Source organism: Lissotriton helveticus, chromosome 7 (genome assembly GCF_964261635.1).
Source record: "Lissotriton helveticus chromosome 7, aLisHel1.1, whole genome shotgun sequence".
Lineage (NCBI taxonomy): Eukaryota > Metazoa > Chordata > Amphibia > Caudata > Salamandridae > Lissotriton > Lissotriton helveticus.
The window spans coordinates 623,626,512-623,645,060 of record NC_136068.1 but is presented as its reverse complement, the minus strand read 5'-3'; the positions used below and the strand labels follow the sequence as shown (position 1 = coordinate 623,645,060).

At 48.6% G+C, this 18,549-nt stretch overlaps 1 protein-coding gene across 4 annotated transcripts in view; it reads right to left on the bottom strand.

Moving 5' to 3' along the window:
* FBRS (fibrosin) overlaps positions 1 to 18,549 on the bottom strand; it is a 430,176-nt gene that overhangs the window by 261,789 nt on the left and 149,838 nt on the right. For all 4 annotated transcript variants that reach the window (XM_078652840.1, XM_078652841.1, XM_078652842.1 and 1 more), the window contains 2 exons: positions 10,298 to 10,327; positions 3,778 to 3,826 (listed from right to left, as the gene is read on the bottom strand). In XM_078652840.1, coding sequence (XP_078508966.1) covers positions 3,778 to 3,826; positions 10,298 to 10,327 — 79 coding nt within the window. The remainder of the gene's footprint in view (positions 1 to 3,777; positions 3,827 to 10,297; positions 10,328 to 18,549) is intronic.

Here is an 18,549-nt window from a genome sequence, read left to right as displayed (position 1 = left end):
AGTGTCAAAGAGGAAGTCCACCTCCACAGGGTCAGCATGCAGCTCAACGTCGTGGTTCTTTGCCGCCCTCTCGATCAAGGCATTGAATGCCGCAGAATCCTCAGTGGGAGAGGCCTTGACGTTGTAGACCTGAGGGTCAAGGGCGGGTTGCTGATCCCCTTGGTCTCCTGCCTCTACCCATGAGTCCTGTTGTTCATCAGGATCTGTGTTGGCAGGAAAGTTGTATTCCTCGTCCTCATCCCCAGCATCCTCCACATCCATATAAGTTGGTGAGGGTGTGGCAATTCTTGGAGTCCGAGGAGCCAGTGGTTCGACCAAGACCGGTGAATCCGAAGCAGGCTTTTTGCGCTTTAGAGGAATTGTGTATGACTCCAAAGGCTTCGTCGCCGTAATCTTCCTTTTGTAAAGCGTAAGCTTCCCGGTGTCGGCATCGATGAAACGCTCAGACTGCTCCTCTACCAATGGTGGTCGATGCTTCAAGCCCCCAGCCGGGTGAGTAGGCTTCGACCCCGCAGAACCCTGCAAGTTCGCTTCGGGCACCGACCGTGGTGCGAAGGCCTTGGGTGCCACCTTCGGCGGCAACGTGAAGAGGGTTGGCGTCGATGACTTTGACGTCGGGACGGATTGCTTCGGGGCGGAAGGTGTCTTGGGGGTCTTCCGCCGAAGCCTTGTCCCTGATACGTTTCAGGGAGTCCGAGACCTGCTTCGTAAAGGAAGCGGACGGCTTCGTCGACACGACAGACGATCTCGGTCCACCAACGTGTGAAGACTCGAGCGTCGATGACTTGGGCTGTTCCGGCCGAGGCTTAGGAGCATCATCCTTAGGCGTGCTACGCCCCCCTTCCGCGACAGCAGACGTCGACGCCGACTATCGGGTCGGCAGCCTGGGTAACCGTTTTCGGGGCCCCAGTCTTCGGCTCGACGCCCTTCTTGGACTTCTGCTCGACGCCCTTGGTCAACTTTGGCTGGACGCTCTTGCCCGACTTCACCGGGTCGACAGCTTTCTTCGGCCTGGGTTGTCCCGACACCTCGGAAGACGAGGGTGTCGACAGGGGAGCAGACGTCTTCGGTTTCGATGGCGTTTCAACCATTTCCGGTCGTGTCGACACCGAAGGTTTCACTTTCGGTTTCGTTTGACAATGGCGGCTCCGCCGAAGTGTCCGTAGCCGGGCCTGGAGGCGGGGCCGTGGATCCTGGTAGAAGGTCTTGGGTAAGGCAGAGTGGCGATCCCTCGACCTGAGCCTTTGTAATTGTTCGAACGGGGCATAGCTCTTCCTCTGAGCTATCTTCCATGGCCCCATAGGCCTCATAGTCGTCTCCTACCTCGTCAACGACTTCTTCTACGTCTAGGCCTTCGACATCCACTTGATAGTCGTAGTCGGTTTCCTCCGCTGGAGGTGAAATCTGCATCTGAACTTCGTGTTCGTCTGCTTCCTCGCTGTCGAAGATGTCCACCGGTGCCGGGACCGACTGCCGGACCTCCATGCGCGCCACGCGCCGAAGCCGAATCGTCTTCTTCGAACGAAACCTTGAACAAGCCATACAGTTGGCTTCATCGTGGTACGGCGACAGGCACTTGTTGCACACCGGGTGGACGTCGATGTGTGGGTACTTCGATCCGCACACAGGACACTTCTTGAACGGGCTCCATTCCATGTTGTGTCGTCGAAGGTCTTGCTGCGTCGACTAGGCCTCGATCACCGAAGAGTCACGCGACTCCCTGGATGTCCAACTCGGGAAGCGAGTCGGAACAGAACTGGGCACCGAACGCAAACAATACCGACGGTTCGAAAAAGGCCCTTTGGCCTCGAAAAAGTTTGTTGATTCCGAACTGGAGATAACGAAATTACATCCGAACCCAATGGCGGAAAAAAACAATCTGAGGATGGAGTCGATGCCCATGCGCACCATAGTCCAGGGGAGGAGCCACCTATCTTGTGATACTTCGAAGACTCTTCCAGGACAACAATGTGCAGTCATCCAGACCCAACACTAGGCGGCGATCTATGCTATAGATATGAATTCAGCAGCCCACATGCCTCGAACATAGAGTTTCACCAACTGACTCAAGACTCCATTGTGGGGTTGCTCTGAAAAGAGGTACATCCTTTATGGGAAACAGAAACCTGTGGTATGGGCTTCTGCAGGGGATAAACGTAGAAGAAAACAATTACCTGTAAAATTAGTTGTGCAGCTTTAAGAATTTTTCTGGATTCACATGCTGTGCATTACTCTGCCATCTACTGGTTGGGCCCAGAATTCCTCTGTTAGTCTTTTTGTTGCTGCTGGGCAGCATTGATCATTTGGTGTCTTGGTCCTTCCCCTGCAACGACAGACACCTGCCCTGAACGCCTCTTTGTTTAGCCACCATCTTCAGATTTTTTTTTACGACTTTTTGTTGCAGCTTTTTTGAAGTTGTTCACCACTGCAATGCAATTCCTTGTTTTCTGTGCTCATTTATAGGGAGCTGGTTTGGTTGCACGTGAAACAGGAGTGGCTTTAAAGTGCTAATGAATTATCCCCAAAATGGTCTCCCTATGCGGTTCTGAAGATCTCAATGGTTAAAGCAACAGTCCAGTCTAACCCTAAACAATCCTAGGTGGGACTTCTGCCAGCAGGGGGTGACCCATCCACAGGAAACTTTTGGCCTCAATGGATATATAGACTCTTTATAGAAAAGAGACTGTTTGAGCTCAGTAGAAGGAGCTTGCGCATTATTTATTTAAAATGTCTTGCAAATCCTAGGGACTAGTTGATCCTAATCTCCCCATCTCCGTCACATATTAGGCATACCCATATGATTGGACATTGTTTGCTTCTGTCAATCTTATTAGAAATTCAGATGGGCCCAGGCATTTGGGAAAATTTCAAACATATCACAGGATGTTTTAGTTGCGGTTCTGAAATAACCTCAAAGGCACAATCAATGGGGCCAAGCGGTACCAGGAAGACTAAAAGTGAACAGATCAACATTTTTTGAAAAGGGCATTTAATGCTAGAGAGATTGGGTCTTGTAGAACCGCAATAATCAAGGGTTTGGCCTCAACGGATTCCCATTCAAACTGGAAGGTGATAACATTTTTGATACAGTATGAACAGATCATGAAAATTGACAAAATAAATTCACCATGTCATTGATTGTGTAGTGTTTTCAAATAACAAAAAATGATAGGTCCCTCAGTTATGAACTAATAAGAAGTGATAGCAGGAATTGCACTATTGACTCCAAAATTGGGACTGAAACAAGTAGTTCTGGAAGCTCAGTTTCTCGGCAAATACAAACTGGACCATGTATATTGGTTTTAATATGTTAGGTAAGGTTCTTAGATGGGTTTATAAAGGATTCTATGTCTTGTTTTTATTTAGAAACTCAGTAACACTGTATATTCTCATGAAATCACCTTTTAATAATTTTCTTATGAAATCTTTTGCTAAAAATCTTAAGACATAGAGGGTACTAAGTATTTTCGATATTGTATGGTTTTTATTAACTGAAACAAAAAAGACTTTTTCCCTTTAAACATATGTTCAGACTTACCCAAAGAACTATGTGGAACAACTGTCAAGTAATGCTTTGGAAGAGTGATTTCTTTCAACAAAAACACAAAGCAACATCTTGCTATTTGAATGATGTACCACCTACATCCCAAAGATGCAAACACATTCTCCATATTTACACCTCCACCAGAAAATTAATTTCTCCTGTAAAAGCATTGGGCACATTATAGTGCAGTCCACACAGACACACCCACATTTCAGACCAAGCTCAATACTAACCTTTGCTAGCTGATATAATAAATGATGATTCAAGGCCATCACAAGACACCTGGGGGGGAAAAAGGATAAAAATAAGCAGTGCAAAGATAATGATGTTACAGGGCAGAGTGAGGAAGGTACTGCCAGCCGAAACTGCTCAACTTTTATGACTTGTTCATTTACCAACTGTATTCACAAAGAACTTGATGATCTTACTTATCTAAGATAACGCTCTTTCTGGTTGAGACTATCTGCAAAATCCTCACTTTTTGAATACTTCTCCAGGCGTATGACCGAATCCTGAAACCATGCACTGACAGGTCTTTTCCCGAAATGATGTGCAGAGTCATTATAGGTGACACTCTCGCGCGCTGACAATAGCCGATTCCAAGGCTGCCCGCACCCACAAAAGCAGTGCTCAAACAGTAAATTAGTTTCAGAAGGTGCGCAGACTCCTCAAGTCAGGATCTTTTTAATAGAGTCCAAATCACAGAACGGAGAAGATGGGAGGATCGGTGAGGAATATGCGACAGCGTTTCCAAAATTAAGTAATTTGTTCTTCTGAGAGCCGTCCAACTGCATATTCCTCACCTTTGGAATAGAAACCAAGGAAATACCTATTCGGAGGTGGGTCCGAGAACTGGATTGAACCAAAAAGTTCTGCAGGACCAAGTGGGTGAAAAGTCAATATCAGCAAGCCTGGCTGTCCAGACAGTAGTGCTTTGTGAACGTATGGAGGAATGTCTAAGTAGCCGCCTGACAAATGCCCAAAATAGCAAACTGTGTGCAAACACCGGTGTAGCAGCCTTGGCGAAATGAGCCCTCAACTCTTCCAGGGACCGATTCTTGGACAATGTGCAGAAGATCTTGATGCAGAGCAGGATCCAACAAGAGATGGCCTTTTTGCACAGCCCTTCTCCATTCCCAGAACCACACAAAGAACCTTTTGTCCACTTAGTGGTCTCTGGTACCATCAATGTAAAAGCCCAGTGCTTTTTTGGGGGATCTACGAGATGGAGTCTCCACTCCAACTTAAAGGAGGGAGGAAGAGTATAGAATGTGGGTAAGGTGATAGTTTGACAGACGTAGAACAGTCTTGCTACCTTTGGCGGAATAGATGCCAGAGTTCGCAGAGCCAGTTTGCCTGGGAAGACGGTGTCATATGGGTGGTTGACACAGAGCTTGGACCTCACTCACCCACAGTGCCAATGTTATGGCAATGAGGAACATTGTCTTGAGGGCGAGATGCTGCAAAGGACAGGAAATATGTGGTTAAGGTCACAAAGTGGCACACCAAAGAGGGAAAGAGAAAACAAAATGTGGAGTAAAAAAAAGAAGAAAAAAAAAGGCTTCTCTAGCAACCACACAAAGGACAAAAGAGCCGAAAGGAATCCTTTAACCATGCACGAAACAAAACATTGCCAGTCGAGGGATAGAACAAATAAAAATAATCAGATAGATTTGGCAGGTGAGGATCAATGTGGCGTGTGCCACACAAAGCCAAATATTTGTCCCAAAGACGGGTGTGTAAAGTTTTTGTCAAAAGACGCAGGACTGCCATGATGACATCAATACCCTCCAGAGGAAGTGCAAAGGTGGTCAGTTGTCACTGCATGCAAACATTAAGACTGAAAAGGCCTGGCTACAAGATCCACACCCCAATTACTGCTGCGGCAGATCCTCCAGGAGTGGCAGCTGTATTGAAGGATAGATGCTCATGTCCAGGATCTCTGGATACCATACTCTTGTTCCTAATCTGAAGCCTCTAGGATAACTTGGGCCCGATCGGTCCTGATCTTCCGAACTGAGTAGGAGAGGTATGTGAGTAAGGCATACAGGGGTCTTGAGTTCCACCAGAGGTGAAACTTCTCTCCTAGTGAGTGACACATTGGAAACTCCAACACAGACTTGCGAACAGAGCGCGTTTTCCGCAGGGGCAAAGAGATCGAGCCAAGATTCTACCCATTTGCAGATGAGGGCTTGTGCCACCTGAAGGTATAACTCCCACTCATGAACGACTACATATTTAATGCTACATTTGTCCACCCTGGCATTCAAAGATCCTGCCAGGTGGGTAACCACCTGAATAATCCTTGATGTTCTAGCCTTTTCCAGACACATAGCCCTTCCTGGGACAGGATCCGCAACCCAGCACTGACTGTTGCGGCACCACATAGTAATGTTGTCCGTAAGCACCTACACCAGCTGGGCTCCCCTAGATGGAAGAAAGGAAAACTCGACATCAAGTGGATAGCCCTCAGCTCCAGAAGGTTGATGTGAGTCATAAATTCCCCCGGAGACCAGAGGACTCTGATCTCCACCTCTAAGAGGTGGCCTACTCAACCAAGAAGCAATGCCCGGAGTAGGGGTCTACTGCCAACCCAATCGCGGTCCAGCAACAAGCATTGAAGGTCATTTGCAGCCTCCTCCAAAATCTGGACAGGATCTGAGAGATCCTGTAGATGTTAGGCCCACTTAAATTTCAGTACCCTCTGCAGAGCCAGCATGCGTCACCTGTTGCACTTGACCACCAGGATACAAGATGCCATCAGTACCAGCAGCCTCAGAGGGGACATCACTCAGATCCCAGACAGAGGCTGAAACATTCGAATCATAGCTTTAATGTCCTGATATCTTTCCAGAGGACAGGCAAGGAACTAAACCATGTCCAGAAAGGCCCCAATAAAGGGGAGCATCTGAGGAGGAGTCAGGTGTGATTTGGCCGTGTTGATAGTGAACCCCAAAGATGTCAAGAGGTCTGCCGTCGTTTGCAGATGGGTTACAACTGCCGGGGGCAAGCCCACCTTCAACAGCCAGTCATCGAGGTAGGGGAAAGATTGGTACCCCCCTGACCTCCCAAGGTGTGCTATCACCAATGGCATCATTTTTCTGAACACCAGAAGGGGACTGGTGACGACAAAGGGAAAGCACAACAGACTGAAAAATACTCCTTCCCACCACAAGACCAAAGCAGCACCGGCGGGACCACAAGATGGAAACGGAGAAATAAGTGTCTGTGATGGCCCGCATTTCATTACATTGATGCTTCTAGAACGACAATATGTAATTATTAGAATGTTACACGTGCCAAGCCCTTAGGTCAGAGGATTCTAGAAAAGCTTTGGAAGTAAACTAAAGCAGTTATTGTCAATGCCTGCTTGCTGATGAATGGGATTCTCAATAAGAATTAAACTAAGGAATATACAGCATTACTGCGTCCAGATTTTGTCATCAAGAATACTTCACTGTACTGTAGGCCCAACATCATCCCGTCTCGAGGGAAGACAAAACCTGTGCCAGAGTGAGCATTCATATTTTATCCTTTCTGAGGAAGGTGTTTAAAGGGCTAACGTCTAAAATAGGATGAAAGCCTCAGACCTTCCCTGGATCCAGAAAATAGCACAGTAACAACCGCAACCCAATTTTGATGGAGACACTTTTTCGATAGCCCCTTTTGCCAGAAGCTTTATACATCCTGAAACAAGATTAACAGATGGTCCTCTGTCAGTTGTTCAGGGGATGGTGGGAGGTGTGGTGGAGCAGCCAGGAAGAGTAGGGCATACCCCCTCTGGGGAGTTTTTCAGGACCCACCTATCTGATATTACTGGGTGACAACGGAGTAAAAATTGTTCTCGTCTCTAAACGGGTAACTGTGCTTCACCAAGGACATGCTAAAGGAACTTTGCAAGTGGAACCATGGGGGAGGGGGTAGACTAACTGGCACGATGTCCATGACCACAGGATCGGTGGTTGCCACAGCCTCGCCCATGAAAAAGTTGGGAACCCTGATGAGGCTGAAGTGACTGTTTCCATGGGGTACCCCTGGCAGAGCTGCAGAAAGATTGAAAAGGATGATGAAGTTGGCGGAGCAGACAAGCCCAAGATGCACCCTGCTATCCTGCTGTTTTTAAGATGCTCCATGGAGAAGTCTGCTTTATCCCCAAAAAGGCAAGTCCTATTCAATGGCATGTCCATAAGGGACTACTGAACCAGCTAGAAAAACCTGTAGATCACATCCAGGCATTGTGATTGATAGTGACACTAATATGCAAATGACTCAACCTATGGAATAGGTGGTATCCAGGCCACAACAGATGGTAAATTTGGCAGCGTTGTGGCCATCTTGTATGGCTGTGGCCATTACAGAACAAAGGTCTTCAGGGATGACGGGAAGGACTCCAGCTACACAGAACCTAGAGTGTGGAAATTGTCAAAAAGGCAACTGGCCTTCACCAACCGGAGAACAGAACTTGTGGCGAAAAATACCCTACTCCCAAAGGTCTCTTTTTTTTTTTAGACTCCCTATGCGGCAGAGTAGTCGGTAAGGCCTTCAGTTTTGTCATGCTGGTGGAAGCTTGCACCACCAAGTTCACGGGTATAGGGAGCAAGCCGAGTCAGGAAATTAAAAAAAGAGGGGTTGACCAGAGCAAGGTTTGGCCCAGGCCCCTAACAGGATGTCACGGAGGGCATCATTAAAGCACAACAGTTGTTCAGTATTGTTCTGTCTCGTTAGAGAACCTCAGTCAAAACATTAGTTTTGACCTCCAAGGTGGGGAGCTGAAAGTCGAGAACCTGAGCCACACTCCGCATAACCATTGCGAAGGAGGCACTTTCCTCAGTAGCAGTACCTGGAGGTGAGACTAGACCTATGATTGGACAGGGGTTGCCACCACTGGCATCCTGGAGGTCCTCATACCACTTTTCCTGATGGCAGAGTTGTACAAATGTGTCTCCCGCATCATGTTCATTATCAGAGTCCATTTCAAATAATGAATTAAGCGTAAGAGGCCTGTCCTGCGGAACTGGGATGTTGAGCTACTCAGAAAGAGGGCAAAAGCTGTGGTTCTATGGGCACCAAGGGTGGCCTCGGTCAAGACGGAACATACTCGGCGTCAGGTTGCGTCTTGTCCATCGGCATCAATGGAGTGAACGTTAACGATCCAGGGACGAAACAGGAGCAGAAAGAGGATTTGGCAAAGGTGCTGGTAGAGACTCCGTGATGCATTCAGAGGATCCAACTGACACAAAGGGAGTAGCTGCCGGCGGTATCCTTGGAGCACTAATGAGCTGGAAGAGACCAGCATGGCCTCACGGATAGGCCTCAGTGTTGCAAATGGCACCGGAAACTCAGATTGTGTTGGGACTAATTGCAGGACTGACTCAGAGGTCAACAGACCTCAGGAGCAAGATTGAGAGGCAGGACAATCCATCGCACCTCAAGTTGGAGGTTACATGTTTTTCCTTTGAACTACCCGAGGATTTGGAGTCAGACAACGATCAAAAGTCGGGACAGGCTTCTGGACCAAGAAAGTAACAGACACCGAACTTTGGACTTGGACCCGATCTTACGCTATTTGGCAACAGAGCTTCGCCTCGTGTCTATAATGGCCTTAGGCTTCACTGTCGTGAGCAGACCCGAAGCACCACAAGCAAACTGGATAGGGACCCTTCACCGACATTTGGTTGAGCCAATGCCTAGATGGTTTAAACTCTGTATTCGTAGGAGCTGACATTTCCTTTTCACCGTTGATTTTTGAATTTTGAAGTAAACTGGTCTTGAAAAGCCAAGAGGTAGCTCGGAATAGCAGCTGGTGGCAGGAAAGAAAGGAACAAATGTTATTGTGTGGAAGTATACAGGTACCGCACATCATTTCCTGAACAGCATCAGTGTAGAGCCACTCAGCGCCATCTGGCGGTGCACAGAGGTACGGCTCAAAAGTTTCGGGATCGAATCAGACGCCTGGGCAAGTACTGAAAAGATAATGAATCTGCAGTGATAAGGCAAAAAAAAGCACACACACACCAACAGGTATGTTAAGTGGGGTTGAGTGTGGATACAATAACCTGGACTTTACCCATTCAAGCCCTGGTCCAAGGAACTTAGCCTAGTCACCCGTGGGTGGGAAAGCCAAACCTTGTAGAGCTAGGTCTCAGCCTTAGTTTACGTAACACATGAAATGCTCAGGTTATGCAGGCTTGCAGCCATCAATGGCCAACAGCAATGGCATAAGTTATTAAACTTGAAGGAAGAAACACTTGAAGGTTTAAAAAATAAAAAGACTTTACAACAAGCAACAAATATGGGTTGTACCCTACTACGAACACAATAAGAGAAGCTGGTTCTCATCTACAGCAATCAGCACAAAATAATTGACCAGGCAAGTAAACTTCTGCTGAGATAGGGGCATGCTGCGTATTATGTATGTATATGTAACCTCTGTACCTAGCTTTTAATTTAAAAACAGCAGAATAACAGTCTCTAGGAGGCTTAGATGCCAGATTGTGAACAGGAAACATAGTACCTTAAATATGATCAGTGAGGGAACTAAAAAATGTAATCCATACAGACTGATTAACTCAAATAGGGATGTCAGAGTCAAACAAATTTGACCTAGAAATGACCCTAGGTGGCATAATTAAGCAGGTTTTGGGGCTCTCAGCATTAATTCTAGCTTGTAGGTTTACCACCATAGACTAATCATGAGAGTTCAGTCCCATTCAGTTTTGCCCTTTGTGACATGCACAAAGAAACAGTCTTTACCTTGCCATCCGAGTCGCTCTCTGTGTCGCACTGAAAGAAAAAAGGCAAGGTTAATTACCTCAGAGTCAAACATCAACAAGATCAAATTCTAAGAAACTCAATCTAGTATTTAATAAATTTCAACCAGGTCACAGCACTTGCTGTGTTCACCACAAGAATATCAAGCATCACCACATCATATATGGATGTTAGCCATAGGGTTACTGCACTATGAGGAAGAAAAAGCAGTTTACCTTTAATGACCGCTCTATTGGTACCTTTCATAGATCCACTTGCATGAACCATTTCCCATCATCAGTCTGATTTTCAAAGGTACTTTTTAACCAGGAGCATATTAACAGGCATTCACTACTAGGTCATTACAATGTGCAATACTACCTATTCATGACATTGTTTACCTGAACTTCGATCAGGTGAACATGCTCTGAACATCACGGTGTATCAATGTGCTCACCCTCTATAAACCCCCTCCCCCCCCCCCAGAAATCGGACAGAACACAGCACATACATCCATTACTAGCAATAACCCCTGTAGATGGTTAGCAGTGTTCACACTGCACACAAGTGAACAAAACACATTATTAAGAGCTTATCATTTTCAACAAACACAGGCTCGATGAACCAGAATGAGGCCCTTATGGTTTCGTAACAATATTGCTGTTTGCCTTACTCACATACTACATGCAAGGTGCAAGCCAATTACCCCAGACACAACAATCATTTGGACATGGTTTTTGTCACTTTGTTGGCTTCATTGCGCTCCTGAAATGATAGAATTGAGCAGCAAATAGGCACCTCCCCTGATTGTAGATGTCAGTTTCCTGGTTTCCTGGTAACTCTTTCAAAGCTCTTTGATTCATTTCATTTTGGTTGCAGAGCATAAAACAATTGGAGATACCAGTGTATAGATCTCTAATTTGGGACCTTTTTGGATGGTAAAAAGAGCCCTCTTAATAGAATGGGAAGGTGGTAGTACAGTGAGGAATCAGTAGTCGTACAATGCATCCACCAGAAAGAGCATCGCTATATGGAAGCAACTTGTTCTCCTGACAGATACTGCTAACCAAAAGTTCAACCATCTTTAGAATACTCACAAAAGCAGTACCTTTTAAGTTGGAGGGTCTGTGGAGTGAGCTCAGAGTACCAAAAAGTCCTGCAGGAAAGAACTGTGCAAAATGCACTTCCTGTTGAACCCGATTGTCAAGGCAATAATGCTTTCTGAACATGTGCACCGATACCCATGTCGTGGGCAAAAATACCAAGAATCAGAAATTCTCATGCCAAAGCGATGGTATTGGCTAGGCCCAGAGAAAATGAGCTCTCAGCCCTTCTAGAGGCTGCTTCTTAGCCAATGTATAGGACATCTTGATGGCGGATGGTGCCCTGCATTAAACTAATGTAGAGGACTACCCACCTTGACAAAGTACTTCTCCAAACAGTCTTCCCTTTCTTTGCCCCAGAGAACATCACAAACACTGATCATCAACCGATGGTCTTTGGTGCGAGAGATGTACAAGTTTAAAGCTGTTTTGGGGTCCAACCAATGGAGTCTTTTTTCTAAAGTGGGACAGAGCTAAGAACACCGGAAGGATGATGCTTTGCAGCAGGAAGCTGGCTCTGTATAGACTATCCCAAAGTGAGGTATAGTGTGCAAAGAGTCCAGTGGATCACCAAAGGTAGGCAGAGGTTAAACTAGATAGTAGCTTACTCTCTATTTGTAGTAGTGTGGGCGAGCAGTGAGGCCTTATCAGAGGGTAGGGTTAAGCATTTATTGTACACACTCAGGCAAGAAATGATTTCACACACTCAAGGACTAAACTCTGCCCAATTTATTTTGGTACAGGTAAGTGAAATGATAATATGCAGAAGCAATACAGTTGAATGCAGTTTGTATGTGCTTTGTTACAGGCAAGTCAATTGATGCTTTCTGAAGCCCTTTATCAGCCACTTTTGCGGGCCGACTGAAGTCCCTTACTGCCCCTGGTGCTGGCGACGGGCGGAGGAGGGCGTAACGGACCGGTCTGCTGAGATAGTCAACGTGGCCTGCTCGTCTGGCCGACACCACGGAGGTGCGAAGGGGGGCGTGGGCGGTGCCAGGCACGGAGACTGCCGAGCCTGGGTGCGCCTGCCCCGGAGGAGCTTGACTCAAGGTGCGGTGTTGGAGGTGAACGACGCGGGATTGACGGTGGGTCCAGCCCGCGTGAGTGCTGCGCGAGGCTCTGGAGGTGGGACCTCCTGGGGGCTGTTGCGGACCTGCCGGCGGCAGTGAAATCCGACCCACGTAGGCCCCCGCACAAGGCCCAGCTGTGGCGGTGACATGGGCTGCTGCCAACCGGCCGCCATTTCCTGATATCCCCCGGCAGCGGGTAGGGGGAGCGGAACGGAGGCGGTTGGAGACCAGGGTCCTAACTGAAGAGTTGTGGTGAGGCCCGGTGGGTTGGCCCGGCAGGCGGCCTGTGTGCGAGTCCAGTCGCAGCCTGTGGAGAACTCTGGCAGTTTGGGGATCGGCTGCGGGGCTGGCTGCGGACGGCCCACCCCCGCTTGCGGCAGTGGCCTGTGGAGCTTCTTGTGGTCTGCCGAGGGGGACAGGGGAGCCGCTTTGCACCCCTTTGCCCCTTTTTGGTCTGTTTGCATTCTTCGCATGGGCCGGGAGGCCTTGGATTTGCTGGAGCCCACAACGGGAGTGAATTACGCTTGGTGGGGGCCGCGCCCGGTCGGCGCCTGAGGTCGGCTGCTCCGGCGGGCCTTGCAGTAGAGGAGCTGAGAGCCGTGGGCGGCCCCTTGGAGCCAGGCTGCCGGCTTTGGACACACAGCAAAGGCGGGGGGTACTGGCCCTCGGAGCTGGGGAGTCCTGGCATGGGCGTCCGCAGAAATTTTTCCAGGGGGGGGGGCAAAATGTTAACTTCATCACCATCCTCCGACATGATCTATGCCAGGTGGGGCACAAGAAACACTGGGGCGCAGGAGGAGCCATGGGGGTCAGCAAGCAGGCCGCATATGATCTCATACACCACAGGGTTGTTGTGCCACAGCCATCTTTCTTTTGTGGCACCCCAAAATCCATACCTGCCCTGGTCCCTAAAATTATCCCCTAGCACCCCAAAACCCATACCCACCCTGAATCCTAAAATTATGCCCCTGGCACCCCAAAACCCATACCCACCCTGAACCCTAAAATTACCCCCTAACACCCCAAAATTCATACCCACCCTGAACCTTAAAATTACCCCTGCCCCCCAAAACTCATACCTGCCCCAAATGCTAAAATTACCCCCCTGGCATCCATAACCCATACCCACACTGAACCCTAAAATTATCTCCCGGGCACCCCAATCCCTAACCCACCGTAAACCTTCAAATTATTCCCTGCACCTTAAAACCCACACCCACCCTGAACCCTCAAGTTACCCCCTGGCACCACAAAAGCGGAACACTCCATTCTGATTGTGTATCGCGCCTTCTCCCTGCTCAGGGAGGATCTGCTGGTCTGGATCGGCTCGCCCTGGTCCGGTTCTGCTCGCCCTTCTCTGGAGCTGTTCTGCCTGCCCTGTCCCTCTTCCGGACCCACCGAGCCTGCCTCCGTGCACACTGCCTGGACCTACTCTGTCTGGCCTGGTTCTTTCTCCTTTGGACCTGCTGTCTTCACTGGCGGAGTTCGAACACAGGTCTCACTTCTCTGAAGCTGCTCTCCCTCACCCAGACCCCAACTCCCCCTCCACTTGCTCTCTCATCTTCCTTCCTCCCTCCTTCTAGGTCTCTCTTTCCCCACTGCTTCTCTCTCTCTTTCTCTCCCCCCTCTTCGTTCACTCTCACCCCCACCGTATATGTCTCCCCGACCCCACCAAGTCTTCCTCTGTCCTCCCTCTCTCTTCCTCCTCCTCATGTCAGTGATAGGGAGCCCGGGGCCCTCTCTGAAAATGGTAGCTAGAGGTGACGTTAAGTGTGAAAGCACCAAGGTGTGAACCAGGAGAAGAGGCGGGGCAGGGGGTGGGCGGTAGGTAGAGGGTCAAAGGGGACACTGGCTCTCAGAGAGGTGAGACGGGGGTGGGGAGCAGCCTGAGGACAAAAACAACACCAGAGCAAGAGGCAGACGCTACTCTTTTATTCAAATGTGACTATTCTTTCTGCTTAGTAATATACTTAACAGCAACTGTTCTAGGCAGTCAATCACTATAATCCAATAATTATTTGAAAAGACTTTGCCTCAATCTTGTTATTGTGTCAGAGCGCGCTATGAAGTCTGAGGTCTCCTGGCGCTTCTGACTAAATTATAAGATGGAGGGGGGGGGGCAGAGGGTACTCAGAAGGATCAAGAAAAGAGCAGAGTCCCCAGGTGTTGTCTAGATGTGACATGCGATGAGATGCACAGGAGTTCACCTAGAAGAGAGTGCCAAAGGGACGGTGCAGGAAAATGAAGCCTGTGTCTTGTCCTACTGAGCCCTGAAATGCAGAGGAGCTTCAGAATAGAACAGAGAGTGCGTGCTGGAGAGGAACCGTGGCTGGAGCACCATGTGTAATGCATAGTGGCATGGGCGTCCGCAGGGGGCAGGGCCGACTTTAGCGCTGGTGGTACCCAGTGCAACAATGTTAGTTGGCGCCCCCAATGACCACCTCCACCACGGATTCTCTCACTAGCACCCTTTAACAGTGACCAAGTATCCATAACCACTCTCTCTCTCTCAGATGCATTGAATTTGTTATATAGCGCTCCTCATACCATTAAAGTATGTCAGAGCACTTTGCATCACACACACATTACACAGACAATCAATCATACTTGTGTAAATCAGTGTATAGGAAATGTTACATAAGCCAAAGGACAAAGGGGCATATTATCAAGGCCTAGCGATATTTTTATCGCCACGTTTGCATCCGTTTTCAGACGAAATGCGACGATAAAAATATCACTTTATTTACAAGAGCACGCTAACGCGTGTTCAATGGGATTAGCGCTGGTTTCAACATCGCATCGCCTTGCATCGCTAATGAGATGCAAGGGAGGCGTGTCCCGTGAAACAACATGGGATATCATCACTAACCCTGATTCTCTCTATTTTCAAGTGTATCGCTAACACACATAGCGATATTATAATCCGCGCTAACCGGGTTTTTCGCCGGTTTATAACGCCTGCTATTTTCCTTACTAAGCCATATCTATAATGAGATATGGATTGTTATGCGGAGTCCACGTCTCCCATTATAAATTAGGTTTTTCCTAACGCGGTTCTCTATTGCTGGAATTCCGGCGATTTCGACTCCGCCGCTTTTGCCTGGATTTCTATCGCCTGGGCGATGCGCCTTGCTGATAGTGCGCTCACCAGGCGATAGAATAAGGTGATATGCGGCGTTAATTTTTTGCACGCTGCCCGTTGATGATATGCCCCTAAAAGTGTAGGAGTCACATGTCATCCATACTGGTAGGCAGTTTAGTTTAGGAGTGCTTGGTGTGGAGAAACACAAACTCAGAGTCGAAAAAGAAACCGCATAGTTGGGAGTTTTCTTTAATAATAAGAATCCATTTCTACCCAAATTAACCTTTTTTGCAACATTAATCAATGTTCTATACTTAGCAGAGTGTATGCACTTGTATGATAAAAGTTAATACCTCACTATTCTATAATAGGACTTTAAGTTATAAATTGCAAGTAAGAAAAGGATAGCTCTTTTAAAAGCAGTAACCTGCTGATCTATTTACATTAAATGCACACTTTAATCTACTTGGTACACGTTCTTTGCAGCAGGCATATTAACCCTCTGTACTACCTTCACATCAGTCAAAAACCTCAACTACACAAAACTCTGATCTCTGGCCAAGAAGAACATTAATCACAGGAGTTATCTTTACACTTTTGTGGGGCCCCGTAATTGCAGGAGAAAAGGAACGCATGTGCTTTTAAAATCATAATTAAGATGTAAAGATGGCGCCCCCAGGAAGCCAGCACCCGGTTGGTCAGCCGGCCCTGGCAGGGGGGCAATGAGGGGTGCTCCAGGGGGGGGCAAGCGCCCCTCCTTGCCCCCCCCTGCGGACGCCCATGAGTCCTGGTGACAGTGAAGGGCCCATCCTCCAGCTTGAAGCTGGGACTCTTGGGACAGGCGGCCTGCGTTGGAGACGGACCCCATGCCGCCCGTTGCCCGTTCCTCCTCCCCCTGGCGGCAGGCACAACGGACGAGAGCTTTCAAGTGGACGCGGTGACAGGTCAGGTAGGCGAGGACTGGGGGTCGGTGGGCACCCTCCTGGGTCCGGTTGGGGGCCTGTTATCTCGTTTATTGTAAATCATCCCGAGAGCCGGTGGGACTGGCATGGTCTGCGGAGACGACCTCCGGTGTCATATCCTTTGAGTAGGGAAAGACTGACTGGCTACGCTCGGAAATCGCGGCCAGTTAGGCGTAGGAGGGGGCCTCTAGCGTTGCCCGTAGCCCTGGGAGGGGCTGGCGCGGGCAATGTCCTCGGCGGAGGGATAAAACCATCAAGGACCTGTTCACTGAAGTGCCGGGCGGAGAAGCAGACTGACCCTGTGGCAATGGCGGCCGGTCCTCCCACCCTAGGCTAGTGGGATGGTTCAGAGCCTACCACTAAATCCTTTCTTGAATCCCTATTTAACACCCTACGAGATGACATACACACTTTGAAGCTGGAACTCAAGGAGAAGATTAAGGAGGTCCGACGGGACACGGATGCCATCAGGGAACGAGTGGCGGATCTGGAGGGCAAGTGTGAGGGCCGGGATGCGGAAGTGGAGGCACTGCAGCAGGAAATAATTCGTATACATGACCAGCAAGTGGACCTTCAGACACATTTGGAGGATTTAGAAAGTCGTTCCCGACATCATAATATTAGGATTAGAGGCGTGAAAGTGACCGAGGACACTAAAGATCTTTTCCGTTTTGCCCAAGAACTGTTTAATCACATATTGGGGCGCTGCTCTGACGCAGAGGCACACCGCCTCCAGATACTTTAGTCTGTGTGCAAGACTTCTGCACAAAGGAGGAGATTCTTCATAAGGCACGTCAAATGAATGCTCTTACCTTTGGGGACCACTCACCGATTCTGTTTCAAGACTGGTCTGCCATCACTCTGCAGAAGAGCAGGACCTTTAAGCCAGTTACAGCGCTACTGCAGCAACGCAACATTCCCTATAGCTGGGGTCACCCGTTTCGGCTAGTGTTTAAATGGGACAATAAAGTTTACCAGATGAGGTCCCTGACGGAGGCGTGCAGGCTTCTGGGCATTGCCATGCGGACTGAAGACAGGGAGGAGCCCGACCGGGCGACAGACGGGGATGACTCCAGACCGCAATGGCGACAGCAGAGGAGGAGGAGGCGACGGGCGAGATGGCCCCCTGCGGCAGTGATTGAGGAGGGCCAGCAGGCAGCGTTGGCGACAGAGTTGGCTTCGCCTCAATGTGGCTGACCTTGCAGATTGCATAGCCCTGTGGTTCCCAATCTGTGCGCTGTGGCGCCCTGGTGCGCCCTCGAAACTAGCCAGAGGCGCCGCGCTACAAATCTTTAAGAATTTCGAATTCAACTCAAGTCATAAATTGCCGTTATCATCTTAGAAATGTTTTTTGTGTAAAAACATAAAACGTCTTTGCCCACCAGATGGCAGCAGAGCAATCTTTATTGAGAGTGCAGTACTGAATGTTACTATGGAGATGATTAGATAGACACATACGGATAGTCTTAGTGAGGACTGGGACTCCTGGCATCCCTCCAGTCAGTTACATTGCTAGTACCCTGCATCTGATTGTGTGCTGTACAATTGTCAGGCCCTTGCAGTTTTAGTCCGGAACTTTTGACAAGCAAAAGTCCTCACACTAAAGTTTCCAGGGGATTACAAACTTGAATGATTCAGACCCTAGCATGCTTGCAGACTGTTGGGCTGTGCTGTGTAGATGATTCATTTCAAACACATGCTGTATTAGAAAACCGTCATTCCCTCAAGCGCTGTGAAGTGCTCATTGATTGTTCATACTGCTGTATAAAAACACCCATACTGTAACGTAGCCGCTACGATGCTCATGCGGTGGTGTTCATTTTTGGCCCAGTTGTAACTGCAGGAGGATGTTTTCAGTCTAAGGTGCGTGAACCCAGAAGGATGCAGATAATGACTCGAGTAAGACAGAGGCTGCTACTTTGTGTTTCAGAAAGATTGGATGGGGGAGGGGGGAGTGCCGTTGCTAACTGTAAAATAAATACTTCCCATTAGTTTTAATTTTGGGACTTAGTGCACAATCTGCCACACGTTCTCTGCC